Source organism: Schistocerca serialis, chromosome 2 (assembly GCF_023864345.2).
Source record: "Schistocerca serialis cubense isolate TAMUIC-IGC-003099 chromosome 2, iqSchSeri2.2, whole genome shotgun sequence".
In the NCBI taxonomy this organism is placed as follows: Eukaryota; Metazoa; Arthropoda; class Insecta; order Orthoptera; family Acrididae; genus Schistocerca; species Schistocerca serialis.
The window spans coordinates 1,028,474,791-1,028,500,063 of NC_064639.1; the positions used below are offsets into that span (position 1 = coordinate 1,028,474,791).

Here is a 25,273-nt window from a genome sequence, read left to right on the forward strand (position 1 = left end):
AAAATATTTTAACTACTAATGTTGTTTTCTACTTTATTAAGTGTGGAATTTCAGGTTCCCTGATGCCAGTACCTGGGTAACAAAATAATCCAGGTCTTCCAAGTAAAGGCATGAAAAAATTGAATATGGAATTAATAACTCAGTGTTGCCTGTTAGTAACCTGAAAAATTGAAAAAATCAAATTTCGTTTCATAAGGTTTTAAATAATTACAACTTGAATTACTTAGAAATTAAAATCACATCCCACTTGCTTTAGAATTAGAATATATTCAAAATGAAATTGAACAAATTACACCTAATAATTTAGTTCAAAAAACTTGGATTTTGTTATCTGTTAGGAATTTCAAAAACTAACATTGAGTTTAAGAACTAAGGTTGCCAGTGAAATTAAAGATTATTACATAACAATAAAGGATATGTTAGTCATTTATCTAAACTAAACAGCATCTTTTCAGAAATAACAAGTACAAGTACAACTGGTAGAAAAGAAAAAAAAAACTGTTTACATTTAAAGGGTGTAGTGACTTGTATAATAAAGATGAGAAAAAAACAAATCATTTACATTGTCACATCTAAGCAATATGCCAAGGAAAATTATTTTTAAGTTGTTGTTGTATTGCCAAAAACCATTTTTCAGGAAGATTGTCGATTTATAATAGTGGAGGACCTAAAAAGTTAAAATATTTTATGTCTGAGAATATGAATGTACAGATTATAGATTAGTAGAACAAATGCTTAATATTTATTTTGGTGTATACAGAGTAGATTAAAGTAAAGAAATGTACGATATTCAATTTAACAGTCTATCTTACTTTACTGAGAAATTATGTGACCCAATCAATGATATTGTTTAAGAAATAAATGAGGAGGAACAAAAATATTCATGACGAAATTTTGAATGTGCCAGCTACAGAATTTTAATTTATGTATTATATTACCATTCTATATATATGGATTCAATTAGTGATCTTATTAATAACAAGCTTGCATTACAATGGTAAGCAAGTGTTTATGATTATTGATGAAAATGATATTCCTTGGTTTGAAACCAAGATATGGCTAAACTTTTAGAATATAAAGACACAAAACAAACTAGTAGTAAAAATATTGAGAAAGATGATACTATGATATTAGATAATATTGAAGGTGTTTTTAAGACATCCTTAAAAGGAATTAAAACATCCACCATATTCGTTGATGAATCTCGATTATAATCTTTAATATTAAAATAAAAAAAGAAGCAAAAGCATTTAAAAAATGGGTTGCACATGAAGTTTTACCAGCAAATCGCAAAACATGGTGAATATAAGATTACAAAGAAATAGTAGATTCCTATGAAAATCAAATAAAACATTTGCAGGAAACAAGTAAATTGGATGAGAAAAGAATAGAAAATTCGGAAGAAACAGTTAATATGGCTTTAGATCTAATTAACAGGAGAAATGAAGAAATAAATACATTATTACCTCATGTTGTTCCACAAACAGTTAATGAAAATTTATACGATTTTTATTATGAATGTTATGTTAGTCATATACAATTTAAAAATGCACAAAATCATATAGATATTATCAGAAATAAATATCTAAATTGCGAAGAATTTCTAAGAATTAAATATGCAAGAAGTTCAGCAAGTTTATATCATCGAATGAAAGAAACTTCAAGAATTATTTTTCATTGAAATTATTTCACTACTTTGGATAATTATTTACGAGAAGAACTGTTTAATGATATAATGAATCTTCTTCGCCAGTTTTAAACCTGACTATTCATCTACCATTACCAAAATTCAACTTAAAGAAAGTCAGTGATTGGAAAAATCAACTGTTGAATCTAAGTTTTTATAATCCATTTCTTATAGTATACATAAACCATACAAATTTCCATTAATACTTAGTAAATAATAAAGATTTTCATCAGTTAATTCATTTATGTATTTAGAGACTATATCTTCCTTGTAGTCGCTTGTATAACATATGGTTAGATAAAAGTAAAGTGTAAGTATTTTCTTTTATCGCTAGCTATTTACATAGAAAAATTTTTCATGCCTTCTATAAAAACATTAATTTATCCAACTATTATGTGAATTATCAAAACGTAACCATTTAACATGTACTTTATCTCCTATCTTTTTCAAAAATTTTTCAACATGATATAAAAGTGGATATTTTGTTTTCTGCAATTACCATTCAAAGCAATGTCCTTCAATATCTTTCAGTTTGTTTGTGATTGGGTTAGAATGAATAATATCTTCAATTTCAAATATTTCTGTCCACCAGTTTGCAGTATATCCTTTTTCTAAAATGACTTTAAGTTTACTGATTCTGACTTAATCTACTTTTTTAAATTTCCCTTTTTCATTATACACAATACTAGTGAGTTTATATTTTTTTCATTGACTTCTATTGGTTTTGTGTTGTTATATTCTTCAACTAATGTCATAACTATGTCAACCTATGTATACTTAAGTTCCTTGAAGACTAAATCTCTTCCACATCTTTTCTTTGAGTGTTCTATTAAATCGTTCAGCAACACATCCATTTAATACACTAAAATTCGATCACTGATTGATGTTAAATTTTTTCATCAATTCTTGAAAATATTTATTATAAAATTCTTTACTATCATCTATCTGCAAAATTTTTTGGAGATCTATGAGGAAAATAAAAACAATTTACTCCTTTAAGTGATAAGTCACCTGCTCCTATATGAGACAGCTCTACTAATGTTGCACTGGTTGGTTTTTATTCAACTTTTTTAACTCCAAATTTTACATAAAAAATAATGAACTTTACGGTGATGGAGAGATAATAGATATATAGTTTAAATAATTTAGAAAAATTCATTCATTCGAAAAATCCAAATATTCATATTAAAGCACATAAAATTTTAAGTAGAAATGTTATCAAAAGTTATGTAAAGTTTGAAAGTTTACCGTCTTCCCTCCTTGCCTAGGGATTCCAGATGAAAGTTGATGTCGTCAAGCCCTGAATCAAAATTGCGCATTGGATAACTGGGGAGAGGAGCTTGAGAGCGCTACCTAGAGAGCGTGTCCTTTCTGTACGATAGCAGGCAAGGGGCTGGAGGGCTCACACGCTGATGTGTGGGTCCCTGCTTTCTATAGCTTTTATTTTAATAAATTCCTTTAACTTGACTTCTCTGTGATTTTTAAGGTATGTTGAAGATTGATGACAGTTGATTTCCTATTTATTTTAAACATTATTGCACGGCTTTACAGCTATAGCAATAATTGTTTCAGTTTACAGATATTACAATTTTACAACTTATAGCTCGGGTATATTATATACTAATATGCACGCACATTTCTACGGGTAAGACGGAATTGCGTTGGCCAAATGTATACCACCAAAGTCTCCCAATATTTTACATAGGACATTCACTATGTGAGGAGGATAACAGGCAAAATGGGGACCAGATACTTTAACACAGGGGGTCAAATTTCCGGAAGTAAACGAGCACATTCATTACCTTACACTATCCCAAGCTGGAAATAAAAGAATTAGTACAAATATTCAAATACCTCTCTTCCATGCGTGAACATTGAGACAGATGCACTGAGGGCACGTCTGCTCACTTACCCGTCTTCTGTAACCCTCCTAGAATATGGCGGGCACGCGGAGGTCTTCCTGCGCCCTGGTGGAGGGGGTGGTCGAATCACTTGGTCATGACCAACCTCTCCACCCAAATCTTGTGACACTGGAAAGTCTTTGACTTTTACCTGCCTGTGCTGTCTCCCTCATCCCCTAACCAGGAGTAAGGTTGGCACTACTATACTACAGAACTACTTCCCAACAAAGATTTGGCCACGCTTTACGGAAAGGTGTGAGGAAGATTAGGAAAGTTCATGTGCAGATTCACATCCATGTACAAGAAATGCATAATACATGACACATATAAATACGTATTATGAAGCCTGACTATTCTTTCCATCCGTCCACATGGGTTCTGTTGCACTCGCGGCCGGCCGCGGCGTGTAATGAAATAGGCTGCGGAGCCGCCTGTGTTTCTATTTCCTGGTCCGAGCGAGCAGCGAAACCTGCTGCTTATAGAGTGGAAACTACTGCACCATTTCAAGTTGTATATGGATATAAGAGAAGATAATATTGCGAGTTTACTAGGATTTAATAATCAAATTATTGAAGCTAATAAAAAACTGTTGCTAAAACATTCCTAAATTAATTCCATAAGAATTGAATTAATTAATGTAAATTTTATTCTACCTGATGGAATGTTCGTTAAATATATGGACCATTTTCATAGAGGAACTAATATTATTTCTTCAGTCAAGCCTAATTTGATGGACCATAAATTCCTGAACGACATTATCCTGTACATATTCTAATTTTTGAACACATTCAAGATTTAGAAATTACTGTGACTGATGAGAATGATAATTTGATTGACTTTAATGGTGCTTATGTAACAGTAATTTTAGAGATTTCTTGATAAATTATGTCTTTATTAAATCGTGAACAAAGTAGAGAGTTTTCAGTTTTACTGATTCCCAGTGAATGACAAGACAATTTGGGATGGTTGAGTTCATCCTAATCATATTCAGTTACACATGCATATTAGTTTTATTGGTGCTGAAGGTACTGATATTCCATCATATGATGGAAAATCTAATAAACAATTAATTGATAACTATGTGACAAAGTTGTTCGAGGTCATCACTATAAAGAAAGGAAACAATATTTTGTCTAGAATGGAACATGCATTCATTTTTTCATCCATCCCTATGCACATGACTTCAACTACAGCTTGTGAGTTAACCATGGGAGGTCATATTCTTAGTAATACTACGATAAGAAGTAAGAAAAATGAAGTATTTTTTCCACTAGATTAGTTTGGTGGATTTTTCAGAGGTTATAAAGAAGTGATGTGGGAAGGAGATTTACCCATAATTTTTACTAGTAGCTCATGTGCTGGAGATACTATTCGTAGATAGGTTGATAAAAACGATACTGGAATTTAAATATGAAATACACTTACAAAAAAGGTAGACTCTATGGAAACTCGTGTGCCTGTCATGAAATATGAACAAGAGCTAGAAGAAGAAAGACTCAAATGATCAAAAATTCCAATATCTTTCTTTGAGTCATAAGCAGTTGAAACAGCTGGATTAGAAGGAAAAAGTATTTTGAACGTGATATTACTAATTTTTATAATTCTTCAGAATTTGATATGCCTTACCATATTTTCGTTGTTTTCCAAACTAATCGAAAAAATAATGAACTAATTGTTTCTTCTTTATTCGATCATGTTAAATCACAAAAGATCTATCTTAAAAATGGAAGAAATGAAGCTTTTCCTCAAGAATTATGGAATCAAGATCCATCAAATAATTATCCGATTATATGATGCTTTCCTCGATTTCAAGAGAGTTACTCAATTGAATGATGATGTCAATATAAATTCCTTCAGTATTATGTAAAATTATCTTATTTTTGTTATAAATATGTGTTAGTCACACAGAAAACTACAATGAAATTAGTTGTCACTTTTAATGATAAAATTTCTTAAGATATAATTGTGTACTTAGTCATGTATGGTAAGAAAAATTTAACATATGGTGCTCAGCATACAATTTTGAGTGAACATTTTATATAAATGGATAATCTACTGAAAAATCTTGATAATGCAAGCAATTCTAATTTGTTTAGAAAGTTTAGTGATCTAGAAGTAAATGAATCCTATTACATTACAGGCTGCGAATATTTAAAAGCTAGATATGGAGAGGAAATTTCTATGGAGCTTGATAATAAATTTGAAATTATTTTACCAGAAAGGTTTAATAAAATAATTACTTATTGGGACTTTCAATATTTTGCAGACAGTAATATTAAGCTAAAATATACAGGAATGAAGAAAACTAAAATAATGATAACGAATGTCACAATCTGGCGTTTATTATGTGTGTAAATTTTTATTGATTAAATTTTTTATATTTTATTTTTCGCAGGTGGGTGGGTTTGATCATTAAATAATCCCTTAGTGCACCCAACTTGCCCACTTACTACTGATACATGGAGATAGTAACTCACATAAAATCCAACAAACATAAAGCTGCACTTCAGGTTAACTCATCCGCTGTGTTCAATAGTGAATTACCGTTGCATTCTTAATGTGTCACCATTGTTTTAACTTTTCTATATGCTTAATCAGTTCCTCTGGTGATCATTTCTTTTTCGATTTCTTTGCACATTTCCTGCAGCCATTCCGTATTGGTTTTAATGGAAACAACACATATATCACCTTACAGGATTCAGGTACATTCATACAAGGCAGGGAGGCTTATTAATGTGAGCAGGATACAGAACTTTAAGTGCAGCCTAGAAGAGGTAGAATGGGATGAAGTATACACATAAAATGATGCTGATGCCAAATTCAATTTATTCCACCTTAAATTTGTCTCAATATTTGATAGTTGCTTTCCTGAAACATTATCCAAAAAAGCCATTACAAAGTCAAGTAAGCCATGTGTTACTAAGGGAATTAAGATATCATGTAAGAGGAAGAGGGAAATATATGGACAGGCCAGAATAAGTCAGGATGCGGATAATTAGATTAAATCTATATGGAATATATTCAAACGGGAGATGGGGCAGACTGACAGTGCACTGCATACCATAGCAATAAAGTTAAATGATGGTGTTGTGAGTGATAATTCACAAGTGGCAAGTATTTTTAACAATCACTTTCTGAATGTAGCAGCAAAAATACGCGGAGTCCTTAGCGATATATGTAATGCTTCGCTGGCACAGGGAATTTTTTCACACAGATTGAAATACGCAATTGTCAAACCTCTTCATACGAAAGGGGACAAGAGTGACTTAAATAATTATAGACTAATCTCATTGCTGATATCGTTTTCTAAAATATTCGAAAAAGTTATGTATTCAAGAGTAGTCTCACATTTAAGTGAAAATAATTTACTCAGCATGTCACAGTACAGATTCTGGAAGGAATGCTCTCTACACATTTACCCATCAAATAGTACAAGCCCTAAATAACAAATTATCGCCAATTGGTATTTTTTGTGGTCTCTCCAAGGCATTTGACTGTGTAGATCATGTCACACTCTTAGAAAAACTCAGGTTTTATGGAACTGAAGGCTATACACACAGCTGGTTTGAATCATACTTAATGAACAGAAAGCAAAACGTTGTGTTGAATAGCACAAATAATGTTGGGAGGGTGGTAAATTCTAGTGAATGGGTAGTTATCACAAAGGGAGTCCCACAGGGTTCAATTTTAGGTCCTCTGCCTTTCCTTATTCATGTGAATGACCTCCCACTTAACGTTCAGCAAGCGGAAATAGTACTTTTTGCAGATGACACGAGTGTTACAATAAAACCCATTCCAGAAAAAGCAGCTGAAGATATTTGTTAAGGATATCTTTCAAATAATAATTAAGTAGTTCTCAGAAAATGGACTATCCCTTAATTTTGAAAAAAAAACTCACTCTGTCCAGTTCTGTACACCAAATAGAGTCATACCAACAACTGATGTAGCATATGAACAGGGCTCAGTTAACAGGGTAGATTTCTTCAAATTTTTGGGTGTTCACATTGATGACAACTTGAACTGGAAGAAGGTTGTTACTGAGCTTCTCAAACAACTAAGTTCAGCTTCTTTCACTCTTTGCATAATCGCTAGTCTTGGTAATAAACAGAACAGCCTCCTTACGTACTTTGCATATTTCCACTCAATAATGTCTTACGGAATAGTTTTCTGGGGTAACTCATCCACTTAGACATGAAGTATTGATTGTACAAAGGAGAGAAGTGAGAATAATTAGTGGTGTTCACCCAAGGACGTCGTGTTGGCACCTTTTCAAGGAGTTAGGTATTTTAACTGCATCATCAGAGTACATATATTCGCTAATGAAATTCGTTATAAATAATCTTTCTCAATTTGCGAAGAACAGTAATGTTTATAGGTACAACACTAGAGGGAAAAATGACCTTTCCTATCTGTTATTGAAGCTGTCAGTTGCTCAAAAAGGAGTACATTATTCAGCAACAGAAATCTTTGATCGTTTACCCAAAAACATGAAGTGTCAGGCTGGTAGCAGATCAAGTTTTAAATCTAGCTTAAAATCATTTCTTTTGGACACCTCCTTCTACTCCATTGACGAGTTTCTGTTTCAGAAATGGTAAAAAAAATTGTACATCTAAATGTACATGTGTAGAGCTAAAAATTTCAGTAATATATATCTTATAATCTAACTTGTTCCACATCATATCGATAAAATAATCGGGAAAATGATCTACAAAACATAACATAACTGAAACAGAACTAAACTAAAACTAAACTCCCTGCAATTACAATTTACTTAATTCGAAAGGGATTTATATCACTGTATTCCTGTCTTTCCCTGAACACTTTTCTACTTCCTACTTCCATCAAGCATTTGACATATTTCTTTTTATGTCCAACATCTGTGAATGCCCTTTTTAGAGATGTCCACTCCTCTTCAACTGAAATGCCTACTGTGGTATTTCTTAGTGCGCTATACACAGCTTGAAGCAACTTCTAATGCATCTCATCATTCCTCAGTAATTAAGCATCCCATTTCCTTCCACACTGGTTCTTCTAGACGAGTCTCTTAAATTTCAATTTACTATTCATCATTACTAAATTGTGAGCTAAGTCTGCATCTGCTCCTGGGTATACCTTGCAATCTCGTATCTGATTTCAGAATCTGTCTGACCATGATCCAGTTGGAATCTTCCCATATTTTTGGGCCTTTTCCAAGTAAACCTCCTCTTCTTATGATTCTTGAAGAAAGTATTCGCCATTAGTACCTGAAATTTGTCTCACAACTCAATTAATCTTCCTTCCCTCACATTGATATCGCTAAACTCATATTCTCCTGTAACTCTTTCGTCTTCTCTTTCCCCTACAACCGCATTCCAGTCTTCCAAGATCGTGGTGACATCCATTTCAGTAGACGTCACTATTGTTAATATAGACTGTTCGTGACGTCATGACACTGATACTGGGGTCAGTGAGAAATCTGCTTGACCCCGACTGAAAGCAACACCTAAGTCAGATGATTCGAGGCAGGACGCTGACATTCTGTTATTGCGAGCTGTGTAGACTGTAGAGTGGAGTTGACATTTATTCGTTTTTTCTCATCTATAGCTGAAACCAAGAATTGATTTTAACAACTACACAATTTTCCTTATTGCTGTGACACATTTAGTATTATGGTTACCCCAATTTCTCCGAAATTCGTAATATTAATGCGATGGTTATCGTTTTAACATATGGCCAAGTCATTCTTACAAGCAACAGAATTACAGTTCTTCAGTGAATACTTGTTTTTGTTGCACTATAAGTTTTTTAGTCCGCTGGTTCCACAGCCATAAAGGAAAAAAGCAGCAGCATTACTATTCTGACGGCTCTTCAACAAAAGGTGTGAAATATATTGTTATATTTTTATAAGAACTGACATCCATTTAAACCCATTATGTCTGATTTTAAGAAAAATAAGCGTTTATATCTTATGGTTTTTGCCTCAATATAGTGATGCTGGTATGTAAAGCAAGAAAATATTGCCTATTTACGTTAAAAGAATCTCCTAAGGGAACTTCACTGGTTCACTCAACAAATTAACCGTCTGTATTCGTCTTTAGTTGTGTATGACGCTGTCAGAAGCAGAACTGCACCACGAGGGACTTTCGTACTGGCATATAAACTGAGTGAAGACCTGCTGGAAATGTTTTTCAATGCTGTGACAAGTCGTGCGGAAGAGCAGAATATCAACACAGCAGTGTGAAGCTGCTTTCAAGAGATTTTTAATGCACATTCAGATTGGTGCAGCTACTAGTGCTAAATGCTCAGCCATTGTAATAAATAACGAATATAATTACATAACTCATCCAGTTTCTTTCACTGTGTATTTGGCTGGGAAAGTGAACAAAAAACTGACGTGCCACTTTCGGCAAATTTCACAATGTTCTAAAGTTTCTAGTACTGGTATCTTGAACGGGAAAAATAGAAGTGGCACGTCCATTATATCCAGTGATCAAATTTATCTGCTCAAAGCGGGAATTGGGAGAGAAGGCATTAGACAAACCTCTATTTTTAATTTGAAAAACTCTTAATTATCTCAGCTTTGCAGGACACGATGAATGATTTCTTTTTTTATTTTTTAGATGAATAAACATATTTAAAAAATCCCCCCCCCCCCCCCCCCTAGATAATCACAGTGAAATGAGACTCCGTAGTGTGAAGCTACACAATGTTCTGATTAGAAGTTTCTGCCAAAAATAATTTTGCTTAATAATCAATGATTTTATGTTTTGTTTCGGAAATAGAATTACGTACATATGAGGTGACACCTACTGTTGCAGAACTCAAGTCACCCCTGTATTTTTTGTGTTTGTTACTGTGAAATAAATTAATGAAGTTGTGTGCCATTCTATTAACTTTCCCAGTAATTTTTCTTTAACTCTGTTGCCGGCAAATGAGATAGCTAATGCCTTGTATTTATTTCAGTGTGTAATTCAGAACATCAGTTTCCAAATTTCTATACCTTAAAACTGTGTTATCATCTTAATTTTTAAGATGAGTGAACTGTTTTTCCTTCTTGACTCTCATACTGTGTTTCCATAGCAGCAAAACTTGGATATTTATAAAGAAGTGCTTCAGCGACTAGAAAAGAAGCTGAAATTGGCACCCTATCTAGTGACATGAATCAGGTTTTTCCCTGGTGCTAGCAGCTGATACCTCTTTGTATGAAATTGGTGGAATCCTTATCACATAAAAATTTCCAAGTGGTTCCAAAAGGCCAAGAAGCATAAAAAATTTTGTCATCAACACAATATCAATATTTTCAAATGGAAAAGGATGTCCTAGACATTGTTTCTGGTGTACATAAATGCGAAATATTTTATATAGCAACAAATTTCACCTATTTACTAACCAAAAACTTTTACTTTTCCATTTTGGGCCAAAATCCAAGCTTCCTCATTATACTCTGGCTCTTGTGCTGGGGTTCGTATTTCTCAGTTCCCAATATTTCATTTATTACCACCTACACATTGTTCAACTGCATAAATGTTATGTATATTGCCAAGTGACATGATCCAGAGAACTGTAGCCAAGAAAATGTGTGCCTCTAAATAGACTGTCACATCAATCAAACCTTGGAAAATTTTCACATCATTTCGTAGGGCACAGCAATGTAAAAGGCAAGATTTCTATTCTTAGCAAAGCACTAAGTTGCATGTACACATCAACCACTATCTCCACAAACACTTCCTTGTGGCTGGAACCCTTATCAATATTGAGAAAACCTCCACACTGATGTTGCTGGACCTTTTTGGGGTAGTTGTGATTAATCCATACCCCCATTTCTCATATGTGGTCAAGCAACAGCATACCACGATCAAAGCCATCTCTATGACTTTATGTAAGTTCTTCCCCATTCAGGATATATTCTAAAGACTAATGATGGGCCACAAGTTATGGAAACAGTTTCTAAACACTTCTGGACACACATTGGCATCAAAGATCTAACCATTCCCCTATTTCAAGCCAAATCAAGTGACAGTTTGGAGAGATCTGTGCACACTTTTAAAACTCCCAATGCTTATAAAAAAATTGTGTACGGACACTTCTGAAAGAGCTTTACATAATTTTCTAACTACATATGGTGCTATTCCTACCCATGGTTGCAGTGTGGCTGAGCTGCTTCATTGCCACCATGATTGGACACTCCTTGAGTTACTTATAGGATGCCCCAACAGAATGAGTGTGCTCCAACGGAGTGAGAGGAGAACAACACCACACTGCAGCAACATCAGAATCGGCTGCACTTGTGCCATCTGGGCTGGCTACTCTCACCAACCTATTCTAAGAACCATCATGATCCGCAGGACAGCCAACTGCCTTCAGGGACTTCTGATAGGCTCTCCTGACATATCACTCAAAGACAATGCCCATGCCAGCATCACCACTGCCTCTTTCCTTCATGGGATGGCCCATTACTGGCACCCTACATACGCCACACAGTGACACCAGCTTCCCCACATCAGACTGAGCCAGTTCAAGGGGGGGGGGGGGATAATTTAATCACCTTGCCTAGACATGTAAACTACATAACTGATCTGAGTAATTGCTGCAACATCCAGCTGGGACACTGCAGCTGCCTAGCATTAGGTTTGTGGCAGTGTACTGCCTGAGCCAGTGGTTGTGTTTGATAAAAAGTTAGACACAGACAACTCTGTGTTTATCTATGCCAGCGTTTCACAATGATCTCAGTTTGCCTTTTAGAATAAAATCTGCATTTTTTAAAAAAATTACGACTAGTTTGCTTTATGGATTTTATCTGTATCCATTGCCACAAGAATCTTCCTTGGACTTGGACTGTAATAAGTTTTCTTTTCATGTCTTGCCTGCTTTAGCATACAGTATAAATACCTGCTTTCTGGTATATTGTGCGATAATGATTTCATTTTTTGTGTCAAGTTTCCTGTGAAATTAAATATTAAGTGCTGTCTATAAAAGTTATCTTTTACAGAACAGAAAAACTTCAGTGTCCGAAGTCACCTTGTGGACAGATCCGCAAGTTAACATACTGAGCTTGATTTTTTATTTTTATTTTTTTTTAATTTAAAAGCAGGTAGTAGTGGTTTGTATAAATCTTGTATGACACTGATAATAACAGTGTATGTGATTATAAGTAATTATTAACTGAATCTGCTTACAATGAAGTTTGTAGCTTTATAGAGCAATTCAAGGTAATGTACCATACAGAAAAACCTCTCTGCCAAAGCAGCATACTAGCTATCCTAGTACATAATTACCCTAACAATCAGCTATTGTATTCTGAAACTAGAATTCTTTATGCAGAAGATCCTGTTACTGCAACTAAACGAAAGTTTTGGCAATTCCACTTTTGATTGGACCTGAAACCATGTGTATGGAACTGTGGAGAGGTTGAACAGCTAGAGGTCCTCAGAAAGTTAAGGAGACACATAAACCTAGTTCCCATTTGGATCACAGAAGGCACTAAATTAACTGAGAACTAGGATATCACAGTGGACAAAAATAATTAAAAATGGGTTACATTAAACGAAATTATGTTTTTTACTTTCTTGGAATGCATGATCCCAAATGCTCCCTGCTCTGATGGAGATAAAACCAAAAAAGGAAGGAAATAATAAACTGAATGTGTTTTAATACAATAAATGAAAAACATAAGTTTTTAGCAAACAGTTTAATATTAAAATTGTATTGCATTAATAAATCTGTACACATTAAAATATATTTCCATCAAAATAACTGATGGAAACTCAATAGAATCATACATAAAGCAACACTTGCATTTATAACAATTTATGATACATACTATTTCACAAATACAGGAAAATTAAAATTTCAAAGCCACCATAAGCATTTTGCACTGGTCAGTGGCAGGAAAGTCCATGGTTTCAGCAAATACCTTATTTACGGTACCATGGTCCCTTACAAATCATATAAATATATTACTGCCAACACCAAAGAGGCAAGCACTGGTAAACGTTCCGATAATCAGTGTATGTAGTCTATGTCCATTAGAATTGAAAAACTTTCAAAAGACAGTTTGAAATAATTGCTTTATGGTTATCACATTAAGTCATTTCCAGCAAATTGAAGCAAACAGAAGTACATAATGGCTTCTTATAAAAACAAAAACAATCAATTTTGACATAATAATTTAGTTGGATAGATAAAAAAAATCTACTCGCCAAGTGGCGGCATAACACACACATAAAAGACGGTTATAAGGCAAGCTTTTGGAGCCAGTGGCTCCTTCTTCAGGCAGTGGGTTGAAGGGGAAGGAAGAGTGGTGAAGGAAAAGGACTGGAGCTGACTTGAAAAAGAGGTAGATTTCAGGAAGCCACCCAGGTCTGCTGGTCAGAGGCAATTTAATGCACATGATGAGAAGGAAGAACTCGACCAGTCTTTTTCCTTCATCCTTCCCCTTCAACCCCACTGCCTGAAGAAGGAGCCAGTGGTTCCGAGAGCTTGCCTAATTACAATAATTTTTTGTGTGTGTTTTCTACTGCTGCTTGGTGAGTAGATTTTTTATCTATACAATTAAATTAAAATGGCTTCTTAGTTTTACAAATAACTTGGTGTAATTAAAAATGAATGTAGTCCCTCAAACACATTTTTCAGAGATGCATTTGTTCTTTAAGAGAGATGTTTAATGGTAGTGATTTAAGTATAACAGATCTTAAACAGAGTTTTATTTTAGGAATGTGAACACAAATAGAAACTACAGGACATTTCAGTTTCACTGGAATGAAGAAGAAAACTTATCTCAAAATGGACAGCAAGAGTCTGAAGAAGCCTAAATGCCTGCATATAATTTAAAAGGCTTAGTGGTCACTGTTTGAGAAAAATGAACCACACTACAAACAAGATATTCACAGATAACTGCACATATATTATTTAATACCTTACTGTTTACAGTTCCAATATATACATGCAGGTAAGATAAATTGTGCACTTAAAAGCAACAAACATTTATTTCAATGTCTCTGAGTAGGCAATATATGCTGCAGTTATCTTTGCTGTTTAAAGAATTTGAATTTAATGGAGTTTTTCATGCATTAAATTTAAATCAGCAATATTTACAATGCTGCTGCATTGCTACAACAAAATAAAATTAAAAATTTGTGTGAAGATGAATAAAACATTTAAATTACTTGAGAAATTAATGTGATGCTGAGGATGCAAATGAGTAAAAACACAAAACAAGAGTGAACAAATTGTTACATTCTCATTTATGTATAAAATGAAGATGGTGGTGGGGTGGTGGTGAACAAACACAGCAGTTCGCAGTTCCAAATACTGCATTTCGAATAGATGTTAGTAAGTACATAAAAATAAGCATTTACTACAACATTTTAAAAGCCCTCCCAAAACTGGTTTAAAATAATTACATTGTTTATAAGAGTAGGAACCCCACATTTTGGATACCTCTCAGTTGCCTGCAGCTTCTTGCTAAATGTGTTAATGATCAAAACTATAGAAAGATACATTTTTAACAAAAATTCTGCTTTCTATGTCAAATAAACTTGAAGTATCAAAACAAAAAAAGGTACAAAGAGCATTTGAATATCTTAATTACTTTAGTTTTGTTACATTATAGAAATTTGTGTGTACAAAAGCAATGTTATATAACTTACTCCATGTCTTCTCAAGCATAAGTTTTCTGAAGTAATACAATATTTTCTTTTCATTTTTGTGTACAATTTATTAAAATACAGTAAAACTGTTATCAAGTCCTTTCAGTGAATATTTAAGGGCAAAATAGCATGTCAGGCAGTACAAGCAATATTTCATTCAAGCCAGCACATTTTCATGTTATTATTCACATAACAAAATAGAGTCTTTATGCAGCTATTAATAGCACCATGTACTTGTCACTATCAGATGCTGGAAAAATAATTATAAGACATTACTGTTCTTCTCTTAATAAATGAATGCTGTGCAAAAGTGAGTCATTTATCAAGATGTACTGGTTGTTTATAATACTCCAGCACATGACACAATGACGGCAGCGTAGATTCCTCTATCTTCAGCTCCAGCCATTCTTCAGTTGGAAGACCCGCCTATCCATGTAGGGGCTCGAAAGGTATGCACTGCAATGAAATTTAGTATTACGATCAAAGGTTGACATTAAATTGTTCCAATGATTTGTCTATTCATATCAACCCACATTAACTCATTAATGATAAGCAAACAAAGTACAGGAGTATTGAGTTGGTAGACATATAGAGATGAAAGTGTTGAAAAAACTAATAAAATGTCAGCTGAATATTTACTGTTGAGACGCCTCTTGCATGGTCTGCTGAAAACCAGTTACTCCACTCAGATAATTTGAGAACTGGTATCTAAAAGTATGTTGATTTCAGGACAAATTGTACCTACACGAGGAGTTATGGTCTAGGGTGTGATTTTGTAAGACAGACAGAGCACTCTGTGGTTATTCCACACACCAATTACTGCAAATTTGTATGCCAATCTGGTGAGTCAACCTGTGCTGCCATTCATGAACAGCACTCCATGGGGTATTTTCCAACAGGATAACATTCATCCACATATCACTGTTGTATCCCAACACCCTTTACATCGGTTATTAATGTACCAGCATTTCACATTTGCAATGGCTTATCTCACACTTACACTGACCTACGATGTTGCAATGTTATTCACTTAAATATGTTACCTAGACAACTGTATTACAGAAATAATAAATGAAAAGCATCCAACAGGATAACACTCATCCACATATCGCTGTTGTATCCGAACACCCTTTACAGAGTATCAGCATGTTGCCTTGGCCTGCTCGATCATGTAGAACAAAAGCAAACTGGTGCTTTTCATTTATCATATGTTGTTCTAACAAGAACCGGTGGAAGATTCTGTTAACATGGTATTCCAGAAATTTCATTACTCTACATTACTTTTGGTATTGCAATTTCTTCTAACACTGTATTATAATATCTGTAAAGACTATTCTTGTTAATTTGGTAGTTCATAAAGCAGACAACTTTAATCGTTCAGTTCAGAATTGAAGATTTAAAACTACTACACATAAATGAAAACCATGCAACAATTCTACATTAAGAAAAGAAAAAGAAATGTTAAACACTACACAATACTGCAAGAATTGGTAAGATAGTTAAAGGGATACGTCTTCCATAAACATTTCTTTCAAGTACAGAATCAAGTGATTCATGAACTGTGACATTGAACTGGCTAGACTTTTACAACTCATGGTGTATAATTTGCCTTTATCTATACTGTATTATGAGTAAAAGGGGCAACAGAACAAAAATTGACTGATGCATGAAAAAGGATACAGTGTCACAGTTCATATTGCACATGCGGTGAAATTATATGAACTAAAATGAATGTATGAACTTGGGTATTCAACTGTGTATGCCCAGTTCTCTCTCTTATACCCTGATATATGATGTGTATTGTACTCATGTGCTAAATTTTATTCTGCCACTGAAAGAGTTGAAAACAAGTAAGTCACCAGGTCTGGATGGAGTCTCAAATAAGTTTTACAGAAAGTCGTATATGGTAGTGGCCCTTTACTTAGCTTGTATTTATCATGAATCTCTCACCCATCTCAAAGTTCCAAGCAACTGGAAAAAGCGTAGATGACTACTCCTCTATATAAAAAGGATAAAAGAATGGACCCACAAAATTACTGGCCATTATTCTTAACTTGGTTTGATGCACAGTTCTTGAACATGTTCTCATTTGAATGTAATAACTTTCCGTAAGGACGAGGAGCTTCTGTCCACAAACCAACACAGTTTTAAAAAGCATCGCTCATGTGAAAATCGCTTGCCCTTTCTAACACGTCATTCTGCGAACCATGGATAAAGGGCAACAGGCAGATTCCATATCCCTAGATTTCCAAAAAGTATTTGACACAGTGGCCCACTGAATACTGTTAATGAAGCTATGAGTATAATGATTAGGTTCCCTGATATGTGAGTGGCTTGTTGACTTCTTAAGTAACAGGATCCAGTATGCCATCCTCGTTGGTGAGTGTTTGTCATGGAGAAAGGTATCATCAGGAGTGCCCCTGGGCACAAAATTATCTGACGGACAGGGTAAGCGGCAATTTGCACCTGTTTGATTATGATGTTGTGATGTACGGGAAGACATTGTCGTTGAGTGACTCAGGAGGATACAAGATTACTTAGACACACTTTCTAGTTGATGTGATGAATGGAAGCTAGATCTAAGTAAGTTAATGCAGACGAGTAGGAAAAACAATCCTTTAATACTCAAATACCATATTGGTAATGTGTTGCTCAACACAGTTACACGAATTAAATATCTAGGTGAAACTTTGCAAAGCAATATAAAATGGAACGAGCATTTTAAGGATTGTAGTAGAGAAGGTAAATGGTTGACTCTGATTTACTGGGAGAATTTTAGGAAAGTGTAGTTCATCCGAAAAGGAGAGAGTATCGAACACTAGCTTGCAGAAAGAGAGAGAGAGAGAGAGAGAGACTGTGTGTGTGTGTGTGTGTGTGTGTGTGTGTGTGCGCGCGTGCGTGCGTGCGTGAAGAACAATAAAGTTACAACATGATTTCACAAGTGTATACTCAAATGAAACTTCAAGGCAGGTTAAGGAACAATCAATAATCCCATTGCAGATGCAACACAAGCTCAGATGAGGCAATAGGAGGAAAGGTAATTAGCGCTTTCCTTACCTCTGCCATGCACTTCAGAGTGGTTTACAGAGTATGGGTGGATGTAGATTAAAGGAAGCATTCTGGCATTTTGCCTTAAACAGCTTATTGAAACTATTGAAAACCTACATCTGGATGGGGATTTGAGCCCTTTCCTCTTGAATATTAGTACAGTGCCCACCTCACTTAGTTCAAGGCGGGTGAAAACATTGTACATAGCAGTGTTCAAAATACAACTCCATTTGTACTCCTTCTCTGTTGGTATTTTTTCTTCTTTTCCATGAGGGACAATTATACGAAAGCTTGTTATCTGATTTCTATTATATGTGATCATCTTGCTTTCTCCATAAAGAAGATACAAAATGTAATAAAAGATGCAGGCAACGTTAGAGAGAACATGTCTAGGGTAGGTTCCTTTTCTGGTTATGTAAGAAATGAAATAAAATGAAGACAGTGGAAAAGATATACAACATTCAAATGAAGCAAATGCGATAGTAAGTCACACATCTAGAGAAATAAGTTTGTAAATGATAGTGGTGAAGGAACTGTTTACAGTTAAGATTTATGAAAAATGTTGGAATATGGAAAGTTTTCAGTAATTGACCTAGGATCCTAATCAGAGCAACTGCTTTGTAGGGCACGATTAAAGAACTAGGTAGATAATCCTGTCTTGATATGCCAACCAAGACATGATTACATTACAAAGGCATGGGTTTTCAGATATCTAATGGAAGGTATGTCAAGCCTTGAGACACGTTGACAAACCTGTTTGGAAAGAAAAGAGTTAACACTTGTGTATTATGAGTGTCCTGGCATATTTATGAAGAGCCTTTGAATCAAAATTAATTAGAGGCACATTTTAAAGAAAGCACTGAAATGTTAGGAAGCATTGAAATGTAGTTCTCCAAACAATGGAAACTTCCTTAATATGACAGATAGCTGTAAAGATGACCTGTTGAGTTGCAGACAGGCACAACAAAAAGACACATGCAGCTATAGGCCAAAGCCTTCCTCAGCAAATAAAACATAAACACATTCACACAAGCAAGCACACCTCATGCGCACTTGGCTGCCATCACCAGCAGCTCTGACTGGAATATGAGAGTCATGTGAACAGAAAATCTGGAATGGGGCAGGAAAGAGGGGGGGGGGGGGGGGGGGGGGATAGGAGGGTACGGGTATGGGGAGAGAAGAGTACTGTCTGAAGAGTACTGTCCCATCCAAAAGTCCCGCATAACCTCCAGTCCCTGCTTAAAGCCTTAGGCCCTTCCCAGAATCCCTCTCCTGAATCCATTTCCCTACTCATCCTCATGGCACACTGTGCACCCACCTTCTATGTGCTTCCCGAAATTCACAAACCCAACACCCCTGGATGCCTTTTTGTAGCTGGTTATTGTGCCCCCCCCCCCCCCTCCCCCCCATGGAAAGGATTTCAGCCCTCATTGACCAACATCTCCAACCAATTACCCATAATCTAGCCTAAAACGTCGAAGACACCTACAACTTCCTTCACCTACTCTCCACCATCCCCACCCTTTCACCTCCTGGTTTCCTACTGGTCACAGCTGACTCCACTTCCCTATACACCAACATCCCCCATGAACTTGCTGCAATTGAACACTACCTCTCCCAGCATCCTTCAGACTGCAAACGGACTACCTCATTCACCTATCAAACTTTATCCTAACATGTAACAACTTCTCCTTTGAAGGGAAGGCATACAAACAAATCTGCGGAACAGCCATAGGCATGTGTATGGCACCATCCTATGCCAACCTGTTTGTGGGCCATGTTGAGGAAACTTCCCCTGCCTCCCAGAACCCCAGACTCTTGGCCTGGTTCAGGTTAATTGTTGATATCTTATGATCTGGAGTCAAGGCCAAGACATTCCATCCTTATTCCTTCACAACATCAACATCTTCTCTCGCATCCACTTCACCTGGTCATCCTCACCCAATGTGGCACCTTCGTAGATGTTGATCTCCTTGATTGGAGACTCCATAGTGTCCTGTGCACTACGACCAGATAATGGGTATACTTGGAAGGAGAGACAGCATTGGTTGTATATTTTTGTTTATTATCGCAAAATCGATTTTCGGTCACTTAGTGACCATCTTCAGTGCTGTAATATATAACTTAAATTAGTAAGCACTGGTGTCAATAAGCTTACGGCGATCACATAGACTCTATGTGATCGCCGTAAGCTTATTGACACCAGTGCTTACTAATTTAAGTTATATGTTACAGCACTGAAGATGGTCACTAAGTGACTGAAAATCGATTTTGCGATAATAAACAAAAATATACGACCAATGCTGTCTCTCCTTCCAAGTGTTGATCTCCTTCTCTCCGATGGCTCCATCCACCAACATTTTGTGGCTGCCATCCTTTCCGCATCAAAAAGTCCCTCCCATACAGCCTTGCTACCCGTCAACAAAAAGTCCCTTTCCCAGTATACTGTAGGTCTCACCATGGCCTTCACAGACAGGCAATACCCCTCAGAACTAGTCAGCAAACAGATTTCTTGTGCCATTTCCCCACACAACCCCAATCCTCCCACCACTCATAAGAGCCAGCTACAAAAGTGTGCTCCCTTTGTCACCCAATATCATCCCAGACTGGAATAGCTGAACCACATCCTTTGTCGAGGTTTTGATTATCTCTCAACGTGCCCTGAAATGAGGGACATCCTATAACCAAGATTTTTCGCGCACCTTCTAAAGTGGTGTTCTATTGCCCACACAATCCTCACAACATCCTAGTCAATCCTGATGCCACTTCCAATCTCAACCCCTTGCCACAGGAATGATATCCCCGTGGAAGAGTTAGATGCAAGACCTATCCAATCCAATCACCCAGCACAGGCTTATCTTATCCCATGAACGGCTGGGCCTGTGAAAGTAGCCATGTTGTGTACCAGGTTTCTGCAACCATTACACACCTTTTTATATTAGTATGACTACTAACCAGCTGTCCACCAGGATGAACGGTCACCCCCAAATTGTGGCTGAAAGCAAAGTAGACAGTCCTGTGGCACAACAAGCTGTGAAAAATGCTTGATTTCAATGGCTGCTTCACACCCCAGGCCATCTGGATTCTTTTCAGAATTGCACAGGTTGGAATTATCCTTAGAATAAATTCTCCGCCCCCAAAATTATCCTGGCCTCAACCTGCAGTATCCTACACATCCCACACTCTGCACCCAACAGTGTCTACCCTCTTGTCCTGTCACCTCCTCCCCTCTCACTTTTCCTCATTGTCTTTGTGTGCCATCCTCTGCCAACGTACCTGTTCATCCTTTACTCTTCCCTGCTTCCCTCATTTTCCGCTTCTCTCCTTTTCTGCCCTCCTCCTTTTCCTCTCCTCCCCCACTCTCCTCCTTTTTCGCTTCCGACTATCCACCCCCCCCCCCCCCCTTTTTTAAATTTTTTCCCAGTTTGGGTTCCAGAGAAATGTAGGAACATGCGAGGAAACACTGACCCTATGTCTTATCTTAGAAGATAGGCTGAAGAAAGACAATTCTGTGTTCACAGCATTTGTAAATTTAGTGAAAGCTTTTGACTATGTTGACTTGACTGTATTCTTTGAATTTTAAAAGTGGCAAGGATAAAATATAGGGAGTGAAAGATTATTTACAACTTATTTAGAAAGTATGTATGAATTGAAGAACATGAAAGAGGAGCTGGACTGACAAGGGAGTGAGATAGCATTGCAGCCTATCCCCCGTGTTATTCGATCTGTACAGTGAACAAGCAGTAAAGGAAACTAAGGAGAAATATGGAAAGGGAACTTAAGTTCAGACACAGCATAGGACTTGGAAGACTACTTGAACAGAACAGATAGCATCTTGAAAATGAGAATGAATATCAACAAATATCGAATATAGTAAAATTGAATTATGCAGTGTTGAAGGAATTAGATTAAAAATGATACACTAAAAATAGTAGCTGACTTTTGGTAATTGGGCAGCAAAAGAACTGCTAGTGGTCAAAATAGAGAGGACACAAAATGCAGATTAGCAACAGCAAGAAAAGCATCTCTGAAGACGTGGATTTTTTTAATATATGATAGGAATTTCTGAAAAAGGAGAATTTATTAACACACAATATAACTTTTAAGTTTCAAGAACCCTTTTCAGAAGGTATTTGTCTGGAGTGTAGTCTTGAAGAGAAGTGAGATGTGGATGATAACTGGTTCAGAAAAGAAGAGAATGGAAGCTTTTGAAACATGATGCTACAGAAGAATGCTGAAGATTATATGGGTAAATTGAATAATGAATGGTGGTATTGAGTCAAAATGCAAAAAAATTTATGGCATACCTTGACCAAAATAAGGAATTAGTTGATAGGACACAACCTGAGGCATCAGTGTGTGCATGCGCATGTCCGTGTCCTTGCGCGCACGCATGCGTGCTTGTGTATGTGCAGGGGTGGTTAAAAATTGCAAAGGGAGACTGAGGCTTTGAATACAAAATGGATGTAGTTCATAGTGGTTAGAGATGAAGAGGCTGGTACAGGACGACTGGTGTGGAGAACTGCACCAACACAGTCTTCAAACTGAAGACCACAATATCAACCTACCTTGATCTGCACAATAAACAGAGGACAATTCATCTCAATTACAATAGATGCTGAATAAAGGAAATTTGGAGCATTTGCTGTAGGATTTGGTTCTAGGTTCACTTTTTTTTCATTGTTGCAATAAATGGTTTGCCAACAGCCTTACCACAATGATAACACCGGTTCCCGTCAGATCACTGAAGTTAATCACTGTTGGGCTGGGCTAGCACTTGGATGGATGACCATCCAGTCTGCTGAGTGCTGTTGGCAAACAGGGTGCACTCAGCCCCTGTGAGCCAAACTGAGGAGCTACTTGACAGAAGTAGTGGCTCAGGACTCGTAAACTGGCATACAGCCGGGAGAGCAGTGTGCTGACCATATGCCCCTCCACATCTGCATGCAATGATGCCTATTGGTAGCAGGTTGGTACCACTGGGCTTTCATGGCCCACCTGGGCAGAGTTTAGTTTAATTAACAGTTTACAATCCCATGTATACAGTTATAGCTGGTAGTGACTTCAATCTACCCCAAATATGTTGGCAAAAGTACATGTTTCCAAAGTGTAAATGGGTGCAATAACAAACTAGACCTCTTTGCAACAAATAATCCTGTTCAAATAGGGAGCAACATGATGGAAACAGGAACTAGTGACCACAAGGCCGTTGTAATGAGACCGAATACTGTAACATCCAAAACCACCCAAAATAAATGCAAAACATATTTATTTAAAAAATGGATGAAAATTTGCTTGACACCTCCCTTACAGACAGTCTCCACTGCTTCCAAAGTAACCGTGTAAGCATAAGAGTACATTTAGTTTAAATTCAGAGAAATAGTGTTCATGGGAATTCAGATTTTCACACTATAAAAATTAGTAAGAGATGGAATAGTTCCCCTATGGTACACAAAACAGGTTAGGGTTCTGTTATAGAACAAACAAGTAGAGCATGGCAGATTTAAAAGAATGCAAAATCTCTATCATTTGTAAAATTTAGACTGTACTTCATTGTGAGATAGTTTTCACTCTATCTCAAAATCTGACAGAACATCTAAAGAGGTTCTGGTTGTTTGCAAAGCACACCAGCAGCAAGAAGCAGTGAATACCTACATCTTGTGATAGCAAAGGTAATGCTACTGATGACAGGGCCACTAATTCAGAGTTACTCAGTACGGTTTTTCAAAATTCCTTCACAAACTAACATGAATAATTTAGGAGTACATACATTCAGTATAATGAAGCAACTTAAGTCACTCAATAAAGGCAAAGCTTCTGGTCCAAACAGTATATCAGTTAGGTTATTTTTGGAGTATGCTGATAAAATGGTTCCATATTTAGTAATCATATACAAGTACACACACGCTCTATGAAAGATCTGTGCCCAAGGACTGGAAACTTACACAGATCACGCTAATACATGAGAAAGAAAACAGATGGCAGAACACTTAGAAAATCTACTAGAGAGATTACCATTAGTCCTCTTCTGGACTGTTGCTTTGTGATATGGGAGCCTTACCAGATGGGACTGATGGAGGACATCAAAAAAGTTCAAAGAAAGGCACCTTATTTTGTATATAACACAAAATAGGGGAGATAATGTCATGGATGTGAGAAGCAAGTTGGGGTGTCAACCACTACAACAAAGGTGTTTTTCAAGAAATTTCCATCACCAACTTTTCCTCTGAATGTGAAAATATTTTGTTGGCACCCACCTATATAGGAAGGAAAGGCTATAACAAAATCAGAATTCCCACTGAAAGACTTAGGTGCTCTTTTTCCCATGTGGTATTCAAGAATGTGACGGTGAATAAATTGTCTGAAAGTGGTACTGTCAAAACTCTAACAATCACTTTACTGTGAGCTGTAGAGTAATCATGTAGATAGATGTAGATGTAGAAGCTAATTCCATAGTACATTATGCAGACAACACAACATTGCTTGACACACCCCACAGAACTCCATAAGGCAAATCGGGGAAAATTTTGGGAATAATTAAAAACTATCCTAAATTAAACTGGAGGGAAAATATTGGAAAAGTCTGGAAGACAATAGTTCGCAGTGTGCTACTTCTTGTGGAAACTAACAGATGTGGTCATAAATGAGAATCTAAAGATGTCATAATTTGGTCTTTATGAATCTCTTATGGCACAGTGATATGAGGACATTGGTGGTATACCAGCAAACTTCAGAAAATTGATGTATATTATATAAAAGTAATCAGAAAATGAGCAGAGTGTGTCATAAGCATGTTTCTACTGTCATAAACATATATATCTATTCAGCATGTCAAAAGCAAGTAGGTGACATAACACCATTGCAATAAAAAAAAAAAAAAAAAAAAATCAGAATTTTGTGCAGTCCTTGACCTAGCACATTTTTATTTAAGGCACCCACTTTATGGGGTAACATCATTTTTGAAATAACTAGCATTTATTTTGGTTTTGAAAAACGCTGATACAGAATTA

At 36.1% G+C, this 25,273-nt stretch overlaps 1 protein-coding gene and 1 pseudogene across 1 annotated transcript in view; one reads left to right on the plus strand and one right to left on the minus strand.

Moving 5' to 3' along the window:
• Window positions 1-13,251: 13,251 nt before the first annotated feature.
• Window positions 13,252-25,273, minus strand: part of LOC126458447 (phospholipid transfer protein C2CD2L) — a 598,436-nt gene continuing 586,414 nt past the window's right edge. The window contains exon 17 of the mRNA XM_050095510.1: window positions 13,252-15,671. Within this exon, the coding sequence (XP_049951467.1) occupies window positions 15,608-15,671 (64 nt within the window). The 3' untranslated portion in view covers window positions 13,252-15,607. The remainder of the gene's footprint in view (window positions 15,672-25,273) is intronic.
• On the plus strand, window positions 22,963-23,080 carry LOC126458952 (5S ribosomal RNA; annotated as a pseudogene).